General features: G+C 41.3%; 1 protein-coding gene across 1 annotated transcript in view; it reads right to left on the bottom strand.

The window, feature by feature from the left end:
- The window catches only part of Aoah (acyloxyacyl hydrolase), a 218,265-nt gene that overhangs the window by 126,036 nt on the left and 69,826 nt on the right, over positions 1–22,403 (bottom strand). The window contains exon 5 of the mRNA XM_055597240.1: positions 11,726–11,785. Within this exon, the coding sequence (XP_055453215.1) occupies positions 11,726–11,785 (60 nt within the window). The remainder of the gene's footprint in view (positions 1–11,725; positions 11,786–22,403) is intronic.

Here is a 22,403-nt window from a genome sequence, read left to right as displayed (position 1 = left end):
CTTCACAGTCACCCTTGGACTTCTTCCCGAATGGGTCTTGCCTGCTTTGGTCGGTTACTTAAAATTCCTCTTCTGGAATAATTTGAAAATAGGCTTAAAAACACTTTCAAATAAAACAATTCTATCCTATCAGGATAGATAGGGAGAAACAGTTGCTTCCCACCAGCCCAGAATCCCTCTGGTGACTATGAGGTGTATTTTGAGAAATACCGTTATTTTAACTCTGGCCAAAAACAACTAGCAAAACTTTCAGAATATAGATAAGGTATTATAAGGGTCTTTGTGATACCTTCCCAGCATTCTGTGAATAGAGGTGTAGCCTTAATCAGCAACCCCCTTGTCTATGCAAAGCAGAGATGTCCTCAGCTCATCCTATGGATGGAGGTCCCAGCTTTTAGCATTATTTTTTGGGGTCCAAAGTGAAAGCACTAAAGTGCTCTTTAGGAGCCCTGCAGAGAATGCTGATAACCTAGAAATTAGGCAGAAAGGAGATAGTAGGAAGTAAGGCTGAAATGCAAGAGGCTTTATAACACAATATACAGTCTCTAGCCTGTCTGATATGCAAACTTTCATCCTAGATGTACTAAATTGGGCACCTCAGGGTGAATCCTGGCAATCTATCCTTCCTTATTTATTTATTTTTTATACCATCTTCGTGTCCACTCTCTTGGGTCAATCTGCTGTCCACTAAGGCTTGAGGAACACTATTCTAGGTCCTAACCACTCAAGGTATGGTCATAGTGTCAGTGCCCCCTGAGAGCCCCAGGAAACGCATATATCCTAAGACAGTCTGTATTTCAACAAGATGATCGATGTCCACACCAAAGCTGAAGGAGTCTGAATCCTGACTCAGGGAGCATGCTGCCCCATGCTGCAGACATATGTGAAGGTTTGGCATGTTAGGGGAAGAGAACACATTTCATTGTTGCTGGAGCATTGGAATCCACATAATTCCACGAATCATTCAAGAAATAAGGCACTATGACAGCTTAGAATGCATCTTCCTATCACCCCAAGAACAGTGGAGAATCCGTGAAGGAGTCAGTCTGGAGACTATATTTGTATCTCAAAAGCATATCTGGGGATGGGTTGCCTAGAGGAGGGAGGAGGGAAAGAGCTTGTTGGAGATGCAAGTCTGGGCTTCCCAGCTCTAGGCTGCCTTGTGTACGGTGTGACAGCCTCTCCTTGCTAGATGCCAGCAGCACAAATCAGTGTCTAGGCTGTGCCAAGTGTTTCCTACAATGCTATGAAATTGGGTAAAAGGCAGTAGCAGTGGAAGAAGGTTAAAGTCAAAGACTCAGGGTCTGGTTGAGATCAGCACTTCAGGCACACAGTAAAGCAAACACCAGCACGATCTTATACAAATCATTGGTGACAGCAGAGACACATTCTGAGACTTAAGTCAGCTGCATTCAGATGTTGAAACTACTTCTCTTAGTATTTACTTTAGTCATCAAGCCTGCCTAATTATTCTAATGACAATGTAGAGTTCAACATTGATGAAAACCAACACATACAAATTATGCGAACAGACTTACAACTACTACATGAGGTATAATAGGATAAAATTTTATAATTGTACAACTATTCATTGTCAAAATCCATCTGGAAGACTGCAGGTGTCATTGATGTTTTTTTTCTGTGCACTCTTTTTTTAATTTTTATTTAACTTTTATTAATTACACTTTATTCAATTTGTATCCCCCCATAAGTCCCTCCTTCCTCCCCTCCCGATCCCACCCTCCCTCCCCCTTCTTCACACATGCCCCTCCCCAAGTCCACTGATAGGGGAGGTCCTCCTCTCCTTCTTTCTGATCTTAGTCTATCAGTTCTCATCAGAAGTGGCTGCATTGTCATCTTCTGTGGCCTGGTAAGGCTGCTCCCCCCTCAGGGGGAGGTGATCAAAGAGCAGGCCAATAAGATTATGTCAGAGGCAGTCCCTCTTCCCATTACTATGTAACCCAATTGGACACTGGCTTATCTCCATGAATAGTCCTTGGTTGGAGGATGAGTCTCTGGGAAGTTCCCTGTGTTCAAATTTTCTTGCTCTATTGCTCTCCTTGTGGAGTTCCTGCCCTCTCCAGCTCTTGCTATTTCCCACTTCTTACATAAAATTCCATTCATTCTGCCCGACAGTTGGCCATCAGGCTCAGCATCTGCTTTGATAGTCTGCAGGGCAGAGGCTTTCAGAGGCCCTCTGTGGCAGGTTCCTAGGTTGTTTCCTGTTTTCTTCTTCTTCTGATGGCCATCCTCTTTGCCTTTCAGGATGGGGATTGAGCATTTTAGTTAGGGTCCTCTCTTTTGCTTAGTTTGTTTAGATGTACAGATTTGAGTGTGTTTATCCTATGTTTTATGTTTATATGAGTGAGTATATACCATGTGTGTCTTTTAACTTCTGGGACAACTCACTCAGGATGATCCTTTCCAGGTCCCACCATTTACCTGCAAATTTCATGTTTTCCTTATTTTTCATTGCTGAGTAATACCAGCATTGTATAGATGTACCACAATTTCTGCATCCATTCCTTCAGTTGAGGGGCATCTGGGTTGTTTCCAGCTTCTGGCTATTACAAATAAAGCTGCTACAAACGTGGTTGAGCAAATGTACTTTTTGTGTACTTGAGCCTCTTTTGGATATATGCCTAGGAATGGTATGGCTAGATCTTGAGGAAGCGCTATTCCTAGTTGTCTGAGAAAGTGCCAGATTGATTTCCAGAGTGGTTGTAGAAGTTTATATTCCCACCAGCAGTGGGAATGTAATTTCTCCACAACCTCTCCAGCATGTGTTGTCCCTTGAGTTTTTCATCTTGGCCATTCTGATGGGTGTAAGGTGAAATCTCAGGGTCGTTTTGATTTGCATTTCCCTAATGGCTAATGAGGTTGAGCATTTCTTTAAGTGCTTCTCTGCCATTCAATATTCCTCTACAGAGAATTCTCTGTTTAGCTCTGTTCCCCATTTTTTAAGTGGATTACTTGGTTTGCTGCTTTTCAGCTTCATTAGTTCTTTATATATACTGGATATGAGTCCTCTGTCAGATAAAGGTTTGGTGAAGATTCTTTCCCAATCTGTAGGCAGTCGTTTTGTTTTGATGACGGTGTCCTTTGCTTTACAGAAGCTTTTCAGTTTCATGAGGTCCCATTTATCGGTTGTTGCTCTTAGAGCCTGTGCTGTTGGTGTTCTATTCAGGAAGTTTTCTCCTGTACCAATGAGTTCTAGGGTATTCCCCACTTTTTTATCTAGCCGATTTAATGTGTCTGGTTTTATGTTGAGGTCTTTGATCCACTTGGACTTCAGTTTTGTGCAGGGTGATAAGTATGGATCTATTTTCATTTTTCTACATGTAGACATCCAGTTGGACCAGCATCATTTGTTGAAGATGCTATCTTTTTTCCATTGTATGGTTTTGGCATCTTTGTCAAAAATCAGGTGTCCATAGGTGTGGGTTTATTTCTGGGTCTTCTGTTCGGTTCCATTGATCCACCATTCTGTTTCTATGCCAGTACCATGCAGTTTTTATTACTGTTGCTCTAGAGTACAGCTTCACATCAGGGATGGAGATACCTCGAGAGGATCTTTTATTGTAGAGGATTGTTTTAGAAATCTCGGTTGCTTGTTATTCCATACGAAGTTGAGAATTTTTCTTTCCAGATCTGTAAAGAATTGTGTTGGCAGTTTGATGGGAATTGCATTAAATCTGTAGATTGCTTTTGGTAAGATGGCCATTTTTACTATGTTAATCCTGCCAAGCCATGAGCATGGGAGATCTTTCCATCTTCTCATATCTTCTTCTAATTCTTTCTTAAGGGACTTGAAATTGTTTTCATATAATTTCATACACCAAGGTACTTTATGTCATTTGTGGCTATTGTGAAGGGTGTTGTTTCTCAAATTTCTTTCTCAGCCATTTTGTCTTTTGTATACAGGAGTGCTACTGATTTTTTTGAGTTAATTTTGTATCCGGCCACTTTGCTGAAGGTGTTTATCAGCTGTAGGAGTTCCCTGGTAGAGTTTTTGGTATCACTCATGTATACTATCATATCATCTGCAAATAGTGATAATTTGACTTCTTCCTTTCCCATATGTATCCCCTTGATCTCCTTCAACTGTCTTATTGCTCTAGCAAGGACTTCCAGCACTATGTTGAAGAGATATGGAGAGAGTGGGCAGCCTTGTCTTGTCCCTGATTTCAGTGGGACTGCTTTAAGTTTCTCTCCATTCAGTTTGATGTTACCTATAGGCTTGCTGTATATCGCTTTACTATGTTTAGATATGTGCCTTGTATCCCTGTTCTCTCCAATACTTTAAACATGAATGGATGTTGGATTTTATCAAATACTTTTTCAGCATCTAGGGAGATTATCATGTGTTTTTTTCTTTCAGTTTGTTAATATGGTGGATCACATTGATGGATTTCCATATATTGAACCACCCCTGCATACCTGGGATGGAGCCTACTTGGTCATAGTGGATAATATCTTTGATGTGTTCTTGTATTCTGTTTGCAAGTATTTTGTTAAGTATTTTTGCATCAATGTTCATAAGGGAGATTGGCCTGAAATTCTTTCTTAGTTGAGTCTTTGTGAGGTTTAGGTACCAAGGTGACTGTGGCTTCATAGAATGACTTTGGTAATGTTCCTTCTGTTTCTATTTTGTGAAATAGTTTGAAGAGAATTGGAGTTAGCTCTTCTTTGAAGGTCTGGTAGAATTCTGCACTGAAGCCATCTGGTCCAGGGCTTTTTTTGGATGGGAGACTTTCGATGACCGCTTCTATTTCTTTGGGAGATATAGGAGTATTTAGTTGATTTACCTGGTCCTGATTCAGCTTTGGTAAGTCAAATCGATCAAGAAAATTGTCCATTTAATTTAGATTTTCAAATTTTGTTGAGTATAGACTTTTAAAGTAAGTCCTAATGATTGTTTGGATTTCCTCAGTGTCTGTAGTTATGTTCCCCTTTTCATTTCTGAATTTGTTGATTTGGGTGGTGTCTCTCTGCCTTTTAGTTAGCTTGGCTAAGAGTTTGTCGATCTTGTTGATTTTCTCAAAGAACCAGCTCTTGGTTTCATTGATTCTTTGAATTGTTTTATTTGTTTCTAATTGACTGATTTCAGCCCTGAGTTTGATTATTTCCAGCCGTCTACTCCTTTTTGGTGTGTCTGCTTCTTCTTTTTCTAGGGTTTTTAAGTGAGCCATTAAGTTGCTTGAATGAGCTGTCTCGAATTTCTTCTTGAAGGCACTCAGTGCTATGAACTTTCCTCTTAGCACTGCTTTCATTGTGTCCCACAAATTTGGGTATGTTGTGTCTTCATTTTCATTGATTTCTAGGAAGACTTTAATATCTTTCTTTATTTCTTCCCTGACCCAGCTGTCATTTAATAACAAGTTGTTCAGTTTCCATGTGTGTGTAGGCTTTTTGCTATTTCTGTTGTTGTTTAGGTCCAGTTTTATTCCATGGTGATCAGACAAGATACAAGGGATTATTTCAATCTTCTTGTATCTGTTTAGGTTTGCTTTGTGACCAACTATATCATCTATTTTGGAGAAGGTTCCATGAGGTGCTGAGAAGAAGGTAAATTCTTTTGTGTTTGGGTGTAAAGTTCTGTAAATGTCTCTTATGTCCATTTGATTCATGACCTCTGTTAGAGACATTGTTTCTTTGTTTAATTTCTGTTTTGTTGACCTGTACTTTGTTGAGAGTGGGGTGTTGAAGTCTCCCACTATTAATGTGTGGGGATCTATATGTGGTTTAAATTTTATCAATGTTTCTTTAACAAATGTGGGTGCTCTTGTATTTGGGGCATAGATGTTCAGGATTGTGATGTCTTCCTGGTGGAATTTTCCCTTGATGAGTATGAAGTGTCCTTCCCCATCTCTTTTTATTAATTTTGGTTGAAAGTCTATTTTATCAGATATTAGAATGGCTACTCCTGCTTGTTTCTTGGGTCCATTTGCTTGGATAGTCGTCTTCCAACCCTTTGCCCTCAGGTAATGTCTGTGTTTGTGCCTTAGGTGTGTTTCTTGTATGCAACAGATTGCTGGGTTTTGTTTATGTATCCATTCTGTTAATCTGTGTCTTTTTACTGGAGGGTTAAGTCCATTGATGTTGAGAGAGATTAATGACCAGTGGCTGTTAGATCCTTTGATTTTGATGTTGGCTGTGGTCATAAGGTTGTGTGCTTGGTTGATTTTTGTTTTACTGTAGTAGGGTTAATTATTTCCTGTGTTTTCTTGAAAGAAGCTAATGTTCTTGGGTTTTATTTTCCCTTCCAGTGTCTTCTGTATTGCTGGATTTGTGTGTAGGTATTGTTGAAATTTGTTTTTGTCATTGAATATCTTGTTTTCTCCGTCTATGAGGACTGAGAGTTTTGCAGGGTATAGTAGCCTGGGCTGACATCTGTGTTCTCTTAGGGTCTTCATAATATCTGTCCAGGCCCTTCTGGCTTTCATAGTCTCTGTTGAAAAGTCAGGAGTGATTAAAATGGGTTTGCCATTATATGTTACTTGGCCTTTTTCCCTTGCAGCTTTTAGTATTTTTTCTTTGTTCTGTATACTTACTGTTTTGATTATTATGTGGCGGGAGGATTTTCTTTTCTGGTCAAATTTGTTGGGTGTTCTGTAGGGCTCATGAATTCTTATTAGCCTCTCCTTTAACTTGGGGAAATTTTCTTCAATAATTTTGTTGAAAATATTTTCTGGGCCTTGGAGAAGGGAGTCTTCTTTTTCCTCTATACCTATTATTCTTAGATTTTGTCTTTTCATATTGTCTTGGATTTCTTGGACGGTCTGTGTCAAGAATTTTTTGGATTTAACATTTTCTTTGACAGATACATTGATTTCTTCCATTGTATGTTCCACACCTGATATTCTTTCTTCCATCTCTTGTAGTCTATTGGTTATGCTAACCTCTGCAGTTCCAGTTTTCTTCCCTAAGTTCTTTCTCTCTGCAATTTCCTCCATTTGTGCTTTCTTTAATTTTTCCAATTCTATCTTCAGATCTTGAGCCATTTTGTTGATTTCCTTCACCTGTCTGACTGTATTTTCCTGTTTTTCCATCACTTCTTTCAGCTGTTTGTTTGAACCAACCTCTGTTTCTTTTATTTCATTCAGTGCTTTAAGCATTTCCTTTCTAAAGGCCACAAACTGTTTGGCTGCAGCTTCCTCTATTTCTTTACGGATGGCAATATTCTGTTTAAGTTTATCTTCCTCTATGTCTTTACGTATCTCATTTGTTTCCTCTGTTATCATCTTCATGAGCATAGTTGTTAGGTCATCTTCTTGGATTTCGGTTATGCTGGGGTGTCCAGGGCTACTTGCCCCTGGGTAACTGGGTTCTGGAGATGCCATATTGCTCTGTCTTTTGTTACTTGAGCTTTTACGCTGGCCTCTACCCATTGGGCTATCTTAGGTGTTTGGGGTTAGTTTCTGGTGGTTCCTGGGGATCCTGTGGTGGAGAGAATCCCCTTGGCATAAGGCTGGTTTTTCTTGAAGGAAGTATTCTCAGCTTTTTGGGTATAGTCCCTGGATGGCTGGCGTTTTTTTCAGAACAGGAGTTGCTGCTGCTCACCTCAGGGATAGAGACCTGAGTGGTAACTGTGGTCTTTGTTAGTCGAGAGGGTTCTCCTCTCACCCAAGGAAGTCTTGAAGACAGCTGTCCTGTTTCTGGGTTTCTTGCTGTAAATTTTATGATTAGCTGCTGTTACACATTTGGACATCTGGTGCGCAGCAACTGTTTGTGCCTGTGTCTGGAGCACAGCTCAGTGATGGTGGCTGGGCCCCGCCGGTCTGCGAGACTTTTTCCAGGGAAGGACTGGGTGATTTAAGTCCGTACAGTTTCCTTCCTTCTCTGTGGATTATCTGGAGACAGGGACTCCCAGTCTCTTTTTTGCCCTGGGGCACACCGCTCAGTCTCTGCCAGCTAGCTGGCGCGCAGAAACTACCTACGTCTGCCTTTCTGGCCTTTGGAAGCCTGGGCGTCTGCCTAAACTGGGTAATTTTCCCGAGACCATTTCAGGGTGGGGGTGTCAGCTGAGTGTTCTGAGATCAGACCAGCCGTTTCCCTCCCTGTGAGTTTGCACCTGACAGTGAGACTCAGTCTTTGGTGCCCTGGGGTCCACAGTTCTAGCTGAGGCAGTGAATCAGGTGCACAGGCAGGATTCTGTGCTGGAGCCTGGGTTCCCGGCTCTGGCTCTGGGCTGGCTCCGGGCTGGCTCCTGGGGCACCCGCGGAACCCGAGTCTTTTCCAGGGAATGTCTGGGTGACCTAAGGTCGGTCTCAATCGTTTCCTGCACCATGGGGTTATCTCTCAACTGAAAATTCCAGTCTCTGATAGTGTGGTGCTCATGGTTCAGTCTGGGACTGTGACCAGAGCATGCTGGTGTGTGGCTCTGGGCTGGGGCTGGCGACCAAGCATCTGGCGGAACCGAGATCTCTTCCTCAGTTTTGCCAGGTGAGTTAAAAGCTGATTGAATCCCCCACCGTGGGGTATCCTCTCACCTGGGAAACACAATTGCCTGTGTTTTATGGCCGAGAGTTCTGATTGCTGGTCACTGTGCCAATCCTGCTGTGCTGCTGGTCAGAATGAGATTCCTCCCGGCGCCGCCATCTTGCCCTGCCCCCATCTTTGATATTTATTGAGCAGACAGGGAGGTCAGGAAGTATGCAGGGGATAATGCAGCATGTCCAGAGTTCCCCTGCTTCTTCTGTCCAGACAGGGTAGGTCTTATCTGATCTATGTATCACGTAAAGTGAGAAAGACAGTTGTACCCAAGCCACCTTCCCAACTCCAGGCAATGTGCTCAAACAGATAAACTGAGATGGACATGTGAGCCACAAAAGAAAAGTCCTTGCTAGCACACTTGCCGGTCCCCTCCTTTCGATGTGATCTTTGCTAGACAGAGACAGGTGGGCTGTTCATAATGCAGAAATTGATTTAAAATTCTGCACCTGGCTGTATCCAAACCCACCTGAATGGACTGTGTAGAACCTGGAGACATCCCCTGGGGACAGTGCAATCTACCCAGCTTCCCTCACCAGATGATAAGTGATGCAGAGCAACAAATGGGCCTTGAATAAAGTACATGGGGTGAAGGGCATAAATGAAAGGTCAACATGTATGTATATGGGATTATACCATTTTTCTATGCACAGCTAATATGAAATTGAATTTCCATATGGCAAAGTGCTTTTTGACTTTGTGTATTGTATTACTTAGATTTAATTGCTCTGGACCAGCTTTTAAACACATTTGAGCACAGGCATTTGTTAGCTTCCCATGTGACTGCATTGGCCAGGTAGACCTGTGCTTACTGTTTTGGGTCCAGCTGCACAGGCTGTCCTCAGGATAATCCCATACCCACAGAGACCAATACAAAGCGCTCCTCAGGTTCAGCACCAACGAGGTCTGGTTGGAGTACCATCAGCAGAGTAGTCACATTGGATTTGGAAAGAGCCATTTCTGAATTTATGTGATCCATTATTCTTGTACTAGCTATGAAGAGAAAGTGATTGCGTCTCAGCCGTCTCATCTCTAAAATGAGACTGAGGAGAAAAGCTGTATCTAGTTTGTATAGATTAGAATTCAATAAGATGTCCACAGCAGGTTTTCTAAACAATCGGCATGTCTGTTTTCCTCTACATACACGAAAGAAAACCTTCACAGGAGCCTCCGTGGGTCTTGCCGAGATCCACACCTTTTCTGGAACTTACTATTTCCTTGACAACACATAACTTTTCTTCAACCCAGATTTTTTTTTTAAAAAAAGATAATTCTTTTAGTAAAGATTGATTCTTATTTTTTTAGCAAAGCCTGTGTATGGGTTTGTATTTGAGAGTGCAATGCCCACAGAAGCTACAAGAGGTTGTTAGAGTCTCTGGAGCTGGAGCTACGGAAGGTTGTGAGTAGTTTGATGGGGATGCCGAGAACCAAGTTCTGGCTGTCTGTGGGAGCAGCACATGCTCTTCACTTCTGAGCCATATCTCCGGTCCTTCCTATCGAGTCTTCTACAGGAGGCTGTGAGGAACAGATGCCATTTGCTGCACATCACCCTCTGGGTCATGGCTGGTAGGTCTCTGCTACACTGGCCACCAGGAAGAATTAGTTACCGCCAAGATGCCCTGAGCAGATTGTCAAAGACATGTTTTTTCTTTGATAATTTTAATCTGTAGTGGAAATACATTGGAAGAAGCTTCTGGGAAAATTTTCTTTTGTTTTCTTAATTATTGAAACATTTCATAGCTTTTTTTTTTTTTTTTTTTTTTTTGGCTTTTTGAAATTAGAATCCTGCCTCACCAATTATGCTTTCAAGTCTGGTGACAGAAAAAAAAAAAAAAAGTAAAATCCTAATTAGCCTTTGAGTTTGTGCCAAGGCAGTTTGTGCCAGTAAAATAAACAATGCCTTAAAATAAGTCTTAATCCCTTGCTGAGAGGAACAAAAGACAAACCATATTGTCCTCCATTCTGCTCAGATTTCTGAGGGTGCTGGTCATGGGGGTTTTGTGTTGTTTCAACTTTTTACTCAACATATTAAGCAGACTAGATGAACTGGCTACTACCAACCTTTAATGAATCTGTGAATCAAGCAATGAGCAACATCATGACTGATTAACCAATCATGTAGAAATGCCTCTGTGTTACCATTTAACTTGGATCGGCCTTGTACACCAAAACCCATAAGACCCCTGCAGGTTGCCACATGAAAGTATTGTTTAGGGCACACAGAAGAAAATTGATTGTTTGTTATTTAAATTTAACTGGGCATCCAGTCATTTTTGTTTGCTGAGTCCGGCTAGCCTTGAGATAAGTGATTTCCCTCTCCTTTGTTTATTTGTTGCTAAATCAATAATACTTAGACATATTGCCTGGTGGTGAATGATGAGGTAAGCCAGCGGGGAGGAGACAATGGTAAGGTCTGTGCTGAATGTATCTGTACTGTCATTGTCCCCATCATCCAGCCTACTTCACTGCTTCCCTTACAACTGGGACTGACTTGCCCCACTTACAAGAACTGAAAGTGTAATTGCTGAGGCAGGATTCTAACAATACCTTAGAAAAGGAGCCTAAGTCAAATGCTTAACTGGCTGATCTGAACTAGCATGCTGTCGGTTGAGGAAGAGTCATTACGGAGAGGGCAAATGGAGCTGAGCAGCAGCCGTGGTGGCGGTTACTGGGTACTCGGGCCTCAGCAGGGTAGCAGGTGCTTTGAATATATAAGTCAATTAGTCCTTTTACAGAAGAGACTATCATTGTCCTAATCCCACAGCTAGGAACACGGAGGCTCAGTCAAGTGAAACACTGCCTGATAATTGTGCTTTAGAAAGTGGGAAAGAGGCTGCCACAACTTTCTCTATAACGGTCTGTCAGAAAGCAGGGGGTCCTCAACTGGGCGATGTCATGAGACATCTCTGGTCATGACCGCTGGGGAGGAGGAATAGGGCTTCTGGCATACACTGGGTTGACAATAGAGACAAGTGTTTGATACCATAAAACACATGACAGCTCCTAGCCAGGAGCCAGCCCTAAAACGTCAGTCTTCTGGGACTGATATTGCCTGCCACAGAGTGAAGGCAGGGGGGCAAGAGGAAAAATGGAAATGAGCTCATACTCCTATTTCAGTCTGAAGCAACTGCAGTATTGTTGGGCTTTGTTCAGAGAAACCTCTGGTTTTGGTGTTTGAAAGCAGGAGAGCACACGGAGGAAAAGGCTGGCCTGCTGCCAGATGATTGCTTACCATGGTGGAGGACTTCTTGAGGATTTTTCTTGCCTTCCTCAGTGTAAACTTCCAGGCCTCCTGTGGAAGCAGAATGAGGTAACACTATAACTCCTGTTTCACCTTTGATTTACATGTCTTTTCTAAAATTAAAAATCAAAGTCTATCTCCTTTTTTTATCTTTTTTATTTTATTAATTACAGTTTATTCATTTTGTATCCCCCCATAAGCCCCTCCCTCCTCCCCTCCCAGCCCCACCCTCCCTTCCCCTTCTTCTCGCTTGCCCCTCCCAAGTCCACTGATAGGGGAGGGCCTCCTCTCCTTCCTTCTGATCTTAGTCTATCAGATCCCATCAGGAATGGCTGCATTGTCATCTTCTGTGGCCTGGTAGGGCTGCTCTCCCCTCAGGGGGAGGTGATCAAAGAACAGGCCTATCAGATTATGTCATAGGCAGTCCCTCTTCCCATTACTATGGAACCCACTTGGATACTACGCTGTCATGGACTACATCTGTGCAGGGGTTCTAGGTTATCTCCATGTATGTTCCTTGGTTGGAATATGAGTCCCTGGGGAGACCCCTGTGTTCAAATTTTCTGGTTCTGTTTCTCCCCTTGTGGGGTTCCTGTCCTCTCCAGATCTTACTATTTCCCACTTCTTACTTAAGATTCCATGAACTTTGCCCATCAGTTGGCCTTAAGTCTCAGTGTCTGCTTTGATAGTCTGTAGGGCAGAGTCTACTGGTCCCAGGGGAGCCTGCAGAATCTGATACTCCAGCCAAGATCTATGCATGGAGAGGACCTAGACCCCCTGCTCAGTTTCCAAGTGGGTTCCCTAGTAAAGGGGACAGGGGCTGTCTCTGACATGAACTCAATGGCCGGCTTTTTTATCACCTTCCCACAGAGGAAGATCATGCAGCCAGCCCTAATGAGACTTGATAGGCTAGGGTCAGATACAAGGGGAGGAGGTCCTCCCTTATCAGTGGACTAGGGAAGGGGAATAGGGGGAGAAGAGGGAGGATGGGTGGGACTGGGAGGAGATGGGAGGGGGCTACAGCTGGGATACAAAGTGAATAAACTGTAATAAAGAAATAAATAAAAATAATAAACTATTAAGATAAAAAAGAATATGAGTACATTTCCACTTTTTCCAAATAAAAAACAAAACATAATAAAAAAAGAAATCAAAATCTACACATATGTGATAAATTAACTGTTCTGCTAATTTCTGATAAAATAATTTATAGAAAGGCAATTTCTTGTTACTAGGTACCCTCATTACGACGTTATACCAGGTGCTTCGTTAATGACTTTGCAAATATTACCTTATGAAGTCTTTATGACAGGTCTGAGATACAAGACTATGGCAGATACACCGAAGCCAAGAAGCTGGCTTCCTGTCAGTGAGCAGGGGCGGCAGACACTTATTCTGAACCTCTGCTCTCTGACAGACATAGCGCAGCGGCATCCATGAACGGGTGGCTCTCTGTAGATTCTGTGCCTCCGCAGAGCATCAGCAGCCCTGTAGAATCTTAAGGCACTGCAGGTACAACCACTGCCAGGAGAGCGCCCTCCACCTCTCGTTAACCTGCTCCTCTCCTGGCTCTGTACCCACCGTTCTCTTTCATTACTAGAGCATTTAGCTGCGCCTTTGAAGTATACATACATTGCAAATATAAAGAATTAACTCCCTGCCAGTAAAGATTGTTATGAAAAAATTCCAAAGGACGACTATATTTGTAGGAGGTGGAGAGGCACAATTTGAGGTTCCTTCTCAAAATTAGTATCCCACACTCAATGTGCATGTGCCAGTCCCATTGTTCCCAACCTCGGCCTGCCCCTCGGCAGCTCTAAAATCTGCTCAGGAACTGACATATTCATTGGAAAAAAACCATTTTTTTACTCTTCCTTGAAGCTGGAGTTGAGGTAAGTGCCAGCTCTAAGTCACTCATAAGTCTCTCATAAGGTCATCTTTGTCTTGAAGCAGTGACTATATATGGAGGAGCTCCACTTACCCTTGGTGGGTGGACACTGAATCATCCCCCTTACTTACCCCACTAGTGTCTGCCTGAAATCATGCTCCTTTTGCTCAAGTTCAGAGGATAGCAAGCATGTGTCTTAGGTCAAAGGCAACAGGATGGCGGGTAGTTGAGAGTGCAAAAGAATGCCCTGAAGAAAGATGACATTCTCCAGCTGGTTTTGGTGGCCAGGATAAACTGGCATAAGGTGTGCCTTTTAAAAAACTAAAACACCACTGTGCACTTTTAAAAAAAAAGTCTAAAATACCAAGGCACTGAATATGTTCTGTGTTATTCCTCCTTCTATCCAGCCCTATAGAACATCTTAACCTCCTGTGATAGGTCATTGGTAAGATGTGATTATACTATAGCCCATATAGTCCATGTCAGTGCTATATTCACTATTTATTTCTGTTTGTTGGCAGCAGGGATAATAAAACTGACAACCCTTACTTTTAAAACATGATCTCTACAGATCTTGAAAGAAAGATTCTCAGCTTCATATGGAGAAACAAAAAACCCAGAATCTCCAAAACGACCCTGTACAACAACAGATCATCTGGAGGTATCTCCATCCCCGATCTCAAGCTGTACTACAGAGCAATAGTAATAAAAACTGCATTGCATTGGCATAGAAACAGAAAGGAGGATCAATGGAACCAAATAGAGGACCCAGAAATAAACCCACACACCTATGAATACTTGATTTTTGACAAAGAAACCAAAACTATTCAATAGAAAAAAGATAGCATCTTCAACAAATGATGCTGGTCCAATTGGAGGTCTACATGTAGAAAAATGCAAATAGATCCATATTTATCACCCTGCACAAAACTAAAGTCCAAGTAGATCAAAGACCTCAACATAAAACCAGATACTCTAAATCAGTTAGAAGAAAAAGTGGAAAGAGCCTAGAACTCATTGGCACAGGAGACAACTTCCTGAACAGAACACCAACAGCACAGGCTCTAAGAGCAACAATCAATAAATGGGACCTCATGAAACTGTAAAGCAAAGAACACTGTCGTCAGAACAAAATGATAGTCTACAGACTGGGAAAGGATCTTCATCAACCCTATATCTGACAGAGGACTGATATCCAGAATATATAAAGAGCTAAAGAAGTTAAAAAGCAATAAGTCAAGCAATCCAATTAAAAAAATGGGGTACGGAGCTAAACAGAGAATTCGCTGTAGAGGAATATAAAATGGCAGAGAAACACTTAAAGAGATGCTCAACATCCTTAGCCATCAGAGAGATGCAAATCAAAACGACCCTGAAATTTCACCTTACACCTATCAGAATGGCTAAAATCAAATACTCAAATGACAACACATGCTGGAGAGGTTGAGGAGAAAGGGGAACCCTCCTCCATTGCTGGTGGGAATGTAAACTGGTACAACCACTTTTGAAATCAATCTAGCGCTTTCTCAGACAATTAGGAATAGTGCTTCCTCAAGACCCAGCTATAACACTCCTAGGCATGTACCCAAAATTTGTTCAAGTACACAACAAGAACATTTGCTCAACCATGTTTGTAACAGCTTTATTTGTAATAGCCTGGACCTGGAAACAACCAAGATGTCCATAAACGGAGAAATGGATACAGAAATTGTGGTTTTTTACACAATGAAATACTACTCAGCAATCAAAAATGAGGAAATCATGAAATTTGCAGGCAAATGGTTGGATCTAGAAAATAATCATTCTAAGTGAGGTGTCCCAGAAGGAGAAAGACACACATGGTATATACTCACTTATAGAGACCTATAGGATATGATAAACATAATAAAATCTATACACCTAAAGAAGATAAACAAGAAAGAAGACCCGGGGTAAGATGATCAATCCTCACTTAGAAAAACAAATGGGATGTGCATTGGATATAGGAAAAAACACGTAACAGGACAGGAGCCTACCACAGAGGGCCTCTGAAAGACTCTACCTAGCAGATACTAAGATTCATAACTGAACCTTCAGCAGAGTACAGGGAATCATATGAAAGAAGGGGGAGTTAGTATGACATGAAGAGGATAGGAGCTCCACAAGGACCAAATATATCTGGGCACAGGGGTCTTTTCTGAGACTGACACTCCACCAAGGACCATATATGGATATAACCTAGAACCTCTGCTCAGATGTAGCCTGTGGTAGCTCAGAAACCAATTGGTTTAACCATAGTAAGGGGAACAGGGAATATTTCTGACAGGAACTCAATGGCAGGCTCTTTGACATCCCCACCCCCCAAGGGAGGAGCAGTCCTGCTAGGCCACAGAGGAGGACTTTGCAGACAGCCTTGAAGAGACCTGATAAAACAGGGTCAGATGAAAGGGGAGGAGGTCCTCCTCAATCAGTGAACTTGGAAAGGGGCAGGGAGGAAATGATGGAGGGAGGTTGGGATCAGGAGGGAATGAGGGAGCGTTATATAGCTGGGTTACAGAGTTAATAAAATGTAACTAATAAAAAAAAGATCAAGTTGATTAACAAGACTAGTAACACATTTATTGTTGACATAGTTGATTGTGACCACTGATATTTCTAACAGGTTTGGATTCAATTGGTAAGTGTATAACAAATATTGTAAAAAATATTTTGAAATAGAATGATTTATTTAGTACTTAGTTTCAGACCTCCAAAAAACATTTATTGGGCTTTTCCTCTCCCTTGAGTACTGTGTTGGATAATAGGAATATAGAATGAGGGAGATGAAAACAGCATGAAAAAAAATAACCAAACTGATTTTTTTTTTCAATGACAAAACAGTGGTTGACAGAATGTTATCTGAAATGCATGTAAGACTGGGTATTGAGCACACAAACATGTACAGTAATACAAACTCTACTCAACAAATGTTTCTAGCAACATTTCCATAAGTCATAAATAATGCTTTCAGCTTAAATATTTTAATTTGGTAAGGGAATTGCATGGGCACTTAAGAATGTTTAGAGTTTATTTTTGTCAGTTTTGTCATTATTTCTATATAATTCATAAAGAACATTTGTCAAATAGATTTTGATGCTCACATTCACTTTAGGTTTGCTGTATAAATAAACAAACAAACAAATAAATACTTGCATAAAAAAACATGATCTCTTTGACACAAAGACTGAGTAAAAACTAACATTACTGAATTACCTTGAAGGGGATTTCTCTAGGAATTCCGGAAAACCCAGTACCCTTCTTTAAAATAGTCCTTTCTGGTGTGGCCAGTATGACAGACTCCAGATCTGCATGCTGATTTCTTTTTTGGCCACTCTTGTTAGCCTCAAGCTCATTCTCTACATGGGAATCTTTCAGGCCATGTGTAACCTTCTCCATGTCCCAGCTTTTATCTGGGATGAATTCCCTTGCATGCTGAAGCCTATTTAAACATCTACACAGTCCAATACAGCAACTCATTCACATGGCAGGCGTTCAAAATATATCGAAATAAAAACCCAAAGAAAATATTTATGTTGACTGTACTCTCAATAGCAGAGAGATGGGGGAGGGAGATAGAGAGGGAAGGAGATGGAGAGAGAGGAAGAAGGGAGGAAAAGACAGAGAGGGAGGGAGAGGGAGGAAAAGGGACAGAGAGAAAGAGAGGAGAGAGAGAATAAATGAAAGTTGAGGAAGAATTGTTACCTTTGGCAGCTTCAGAGGAAGGAAAGATGTGACTGGGAAAAACTCAGCACATGAAAAAACACGTTATTTTAATTAATTTTTTGATTGTTTGATGGTTTCATATGTAGTAAATTTTAGTCATCTTCACCGCCATTTCCTTCTTTCACACCCTTTCTTCCCTGATGAACCTCTGCTTTCCAATAAGTCTCTTCCTACTTTCATGTTTTTTCTTGTGTGTTTTCTTCTACCTTTTTTTTCTTCTAATTAAGCCTGTTTAATTTAATTAGAGTTTCTTGACTGCACATGGGGGGAGGTTAGTGACTGACAAAGGGTAAGTTATTGGTGGCTGCAGCACTGATAAGCCATCACCCCCCAGCAGTCATTAACATTTCACTGCCCTTCTCGATATCACCTGGTTCTTATATTATTTCCACTTCCTCTCGAAATAAGGAAGTGAAAGACCTTCGTGATAAAAACTTCAAACTACCAAAGGGAAAACAGAAAACACTGGAAGGTAGAAAGACCTCCCACGATTATTGATTGGAATAATGAATATTGTGAAAGGTGTTGTATTGCCAAAAATTAGTCTGTAGGTTCGATGATGAAATCTCCATCAAAATCCCAAGGTCATTATTTACAAAGTAGGATTTTTTAAACTTATATGGAGACACAAAATATCCCAGATAATAAAGTGATCATGAGCAAAATAATACTGCTAGAGTTATCATCATACCTGATCTCAAGTTATTCTGCAACAAAAATAAGATGATGTTGGCAGAAAACATGATTGAATAGAAATGTCATATATGTAAGTCTGTGTAGATACAACCACCTGATTTTGACAAAGATGCCAAAAATATGCATTGGAGAAAAGAGTGCTTTATCAGTGAAAGGTTCTGGAACAATTGTCTACATGTAGATATATGGAGAAGAATTAAACTAAATGTATATTTCTCATCCTGTACAAAAATCAACTTCAGATGGGCCAGAGACCTTAATGTGGAAACTTTTACTCTGTTAGAGGAAAAAGTAGGTAGAACTCTTCAAGATACAGACACGGAAAAGGAATTCCTGAATCAAGACTAGTTGTCTAGGAAATAAGGCCGATGGTTGATACACATCTTCATGTAAAAGGCTCTGTACTGCAAGGGAAATCATTGACTATGTGGAGAGACAGCATGCAGGACGTGGAAATCATTTCTAGCTTTAAACTCATAGAGAATACGTAGAATATACAGGGCACTCAAAAACCCAAGCCACCCAGTAACCAGTAGGCATGAACTGGAAGTTAAAAAGAAAACAATATAAATAGTCAATAAATGCTTTTAACAGTGCTCAATATCCTTACCCACTGAGGAAATGCAAATTAAAACTGCACTGGATTATCTCACTAGTGTCAAGATGACAGTCACTAAGAATACACTGGCAAGGATCTCTGCAAAAGAAATTACTTCTAGACTGCTGGCGGATGGACAAGCTAGTCCTGCTTCCTCATAGCTCCATATAGAAGTACAGCAGAAAACTCAAAACAGACTTTTCATATCACCTAGCTATACCAGTCTGGGTACCAGCCCAAGACTCCAAGCCAGCACATCACCAAGCTGCCCGAGTACCTACTGCAGTGCTCTTCACAACAGCTAAGTGACAGAAACATCTTGCTAGTCATCAGAGCATAGGATGAAGAAAAATATTGAATATTTTTTTTAGCCATAAAAGAGTAAATTTATGCTCTTTGCAGAAAGATGAGTGCAATTGGAGTTACTGAGTTGTTCGTAGATTTTAAGTAGGTTCATAAATCATGTCTAGATGGCATGACAGTAGACGTTAGACAATATAGTGGAACAAAGGGGACTGTGGAAAGGTGGGAAGGGAAGTAAGGAAAGGTACAGGGGCATAGGAGAATAAATGTCTCCAACCTGCAAAGCATACTTGGTTAAAAACATCGTTATGTCACATATTACTGTGTACAATTACTATAGACTGTTAAAAGTTTTTATTTTAGAAGTATCACTGTTATGTTAAGCAAGAAAGACAGAGTTCCTGATTTTACAGAGACAGAAAAGCAAAAGAATTTACCGCAATAATTGTGGGGTTGACCTTGTTTCTTTTGCTCTCTTCTGAGCTGCCTCATTTTAAGAGCTGAGAGCCACTCCATCAATACATACTCATGATTGTTGTTGTTGTCCCCATGTATGACAGAGCACGTGCTGCATGAAAGGCCCCGACTCCAGAGAGTTCTGCGCTGATCCTGCGATCCTCCCATGAAGCCAAGGGCAGGTTCATCATGATGCTAGTGCAAGGAGGTGACAGAGGAGGTGAGATGAGGGGCAACAGGGAGTGGGAGCTGGGCTGCAGGGATAGGCACCGGCTTTTTCTAAGGAGGGGGTGGGAACATTCGAGAACAGGCAGATGTGGACTCCAAGTCGCTCATTTGCTCAGCACCCACTTCAAGCTCCTCGAGCAACCAGAAGGAAATCCCACACTTGTATGAAAATTAGAAAAGGGTAGGCTACAGAAATTAGACATCTAAAGCATTTCAAGTGGTTTTGTTAATACCATAACGGTGTAAAGAGGGAAGGGTCAGGTTTTCAACACTTTTATGGGGAATAATTCAAGGGATCTAGGCTTGAACCCCATAAGCACTGCTAGGTTGACATGTTGAAATCATCACAATATGAGAGGAAGATGACTAAGGGGACTGGGAAAGCACTGTACATTTCAGGATTCTACTCTTCCCACTATCCAGCCAATGGTATTGCTTTGAAGGTACCACAGAAGGTGCCACACTGGGGACTGTGGGGTTGGAGAGTTGTGTAAAAAAAAAAAAGCTGTTACCTCCTCAACTATCTGAATTTTGACATTTAGTTGGGAAATAAGAGCTGCTGCACACACTGGAGTGTGTGGCAATGAAGAAAGTACAGAAGAAACCATAGAGGACGTTTCTACTGTGAGAAGAGGAATGCCCCCTTGGTTTCAGGAAGAAGCAGTCTTGCAACTATGTTTTCAAAGGTGGAAGTGGGTGAAAAGACAATGAGTATTTTAGCTGACAGGAAAGTCTTAAGGGCCTAAAGATACAATATAATCTGCCAGTATATTGAATAATCCAGACATGTGGCTACAAAAGAAACCTGGACAAGTGGATGATAAAAGAGTGGGAAATAGTTGCTTTAATGCTAGCATCAGGGAAGCAGAGGCAGGCAGATCTTCATGACTTCAAGGGCAGCATGAACACCAGAACTACATAGTGAGACCTTGTCTTTATTCTCAAGTTAGACATTGGCTATTAAAAGCTCTTAAGAAAGTGTATTCTTCTATTCCCCTTTACTTGCTTCCAGCCTTAATAAAAAGTGATCTGATAGGAAAAAAAATGAGTGTTCTTTAGGGAAGAGGGAAGAAGGTAAATACAAAAGAAGGCAGATAAAGGAGAAAAGCAGGCTACACGTGATCTGATAGGGAAATGGGAAAGCAGGGACTTTTTAGTGAAGGAGGAAGGAGTTAAATACAGAAGGAGGAAGGTGAGCAACAGAATAAGGATGTCTGGAAAAAGCCACGAAATTAACTGTTTACCAAAATAAATAAATAAATAAAAACTATAATACTTGCAATTCCATGTATAAATATAATATAGCTTTAATAAACTTTCCTCATCTGGGCTGATGGTGCTCCCTTTGAGAGCCAAGGACCATGTGACAAATATCACAATACCACAAGATCACAAGATCACAAGAGAAAATACAGCTTATTGCATTGCTCTTGGTTACTCCCCATAAGTGGAAGGTAAATGTTTATAGCTAAAGACAATCATACTTCAGAAACAGGGCCCAGAGACCCCTTAGCTGGAAGTGACTCAAAAGCCCCCTCCCTGAGGAGTAGCTAACTACTCAGCGCTGGTGAAATTATGGTCATTGGAGGAGACTCTACAATCACTAATTTACTAACTGAGTATAATTCCTAAAAGCAGTCTGTAAACATTTGTCCTTAGGACCACAGAAAGTGTTGTCTCCACTCCTCATTCAGGAAACTCCTCTTTGCAACAAAGACCACTACAGAAAACCATGACCAACTCAAATGCAGAGCTGTGGAGTCCATTCCCACTAGACAGATCCACAAAACATTCCTACACCCAAGGCTCAGAGAACATTGCAGATGAGGATCATGCAATGTGCTGTGAAATTGTGTCTACTAGTAATATCAAAAGCCACACCCATAAAATCTCATCAACATTATTGCTCAAAAGTGACCTGAACAAGGAAGACACCAATGAACATGCCAAACTGGATGGAGAAAAGCTCATGAGCCCTCAACCCTACACAAAGAACTACAGACAACTGAGGAATGGTGGGCGCAGGAGAGGTGGTCTTCCTCAGGGGAGAGCACACCAGTTGGTTGTCCAGTGTCAAATGGTCAACCTTGACACTCACATGAGCAACATTATACAGGCTGAGCAGGTTATATTTAGGAATATAATATATATACAAATATATACACGCATGCAGTAACAACTGGTGAAAAAAGAGGCCGTGAATTTGAGAGAGATCAAGGAAAGGAATATGAGAGGGCTCATAGGGAGAAAAGTGAAGGGAGAGATGCTCTAATTAAACTGTAATTTCAAAAATCAATCAATCAACCCTGGAGGGGGGGGGGAGAGCGCTTATCTGATTTAATGACAAACCCTGGTTAGAATTAAAAATCAGAGCTGGAGAAATGGCTCAGCAGTCAAAAGCACTTCGTGTCCTTCCAGAAGAGCTTAGTTATGTCCACACTCTCTGCATGGCACCTCATGTGGTGCACAGACATATAAAGCGCCCATACACGTAATATAAAATATTAAAATACTGTTCAAAAATTAAAATTGAAGACAGATCAAAGTGCCACAGCCTCTCATACTCACTAATTCAAACTGAACTTTTGCCAAAATAAAGCAGAACATTTAAATAAAACATTTTCCATTTTTCACCCAGTAAAAAAAAAAAATGATGTGAAAAGGCAGAGACATTTCAGAAAGTATCCTAGTTTACTTCTCCCAACGACGAGCACACTCTAAGTAAAGACAAAAATAATTAGGACGGGGTGGTGGTAGCA

The sequence above is a fragment of the Psammomys obesus genome, unplaced genomic scaffold (genome assembly GCF_907164565.1).
Source record: "Psammomys obesus unplaced genomic scaffold, mPsaObe1.curated_primary_1811, whole genome shotgun sequence".
Taxonomy (NCBI): domain Eukaryota; kingdom Metazoa; phylum Chordata; class Mammalia; order Rodentia; family Muridae; genus Psammomys; species Psammomys obesus.
This window is presented reverse-complemented; position numbering and strand designations above follow the sequence as displayed.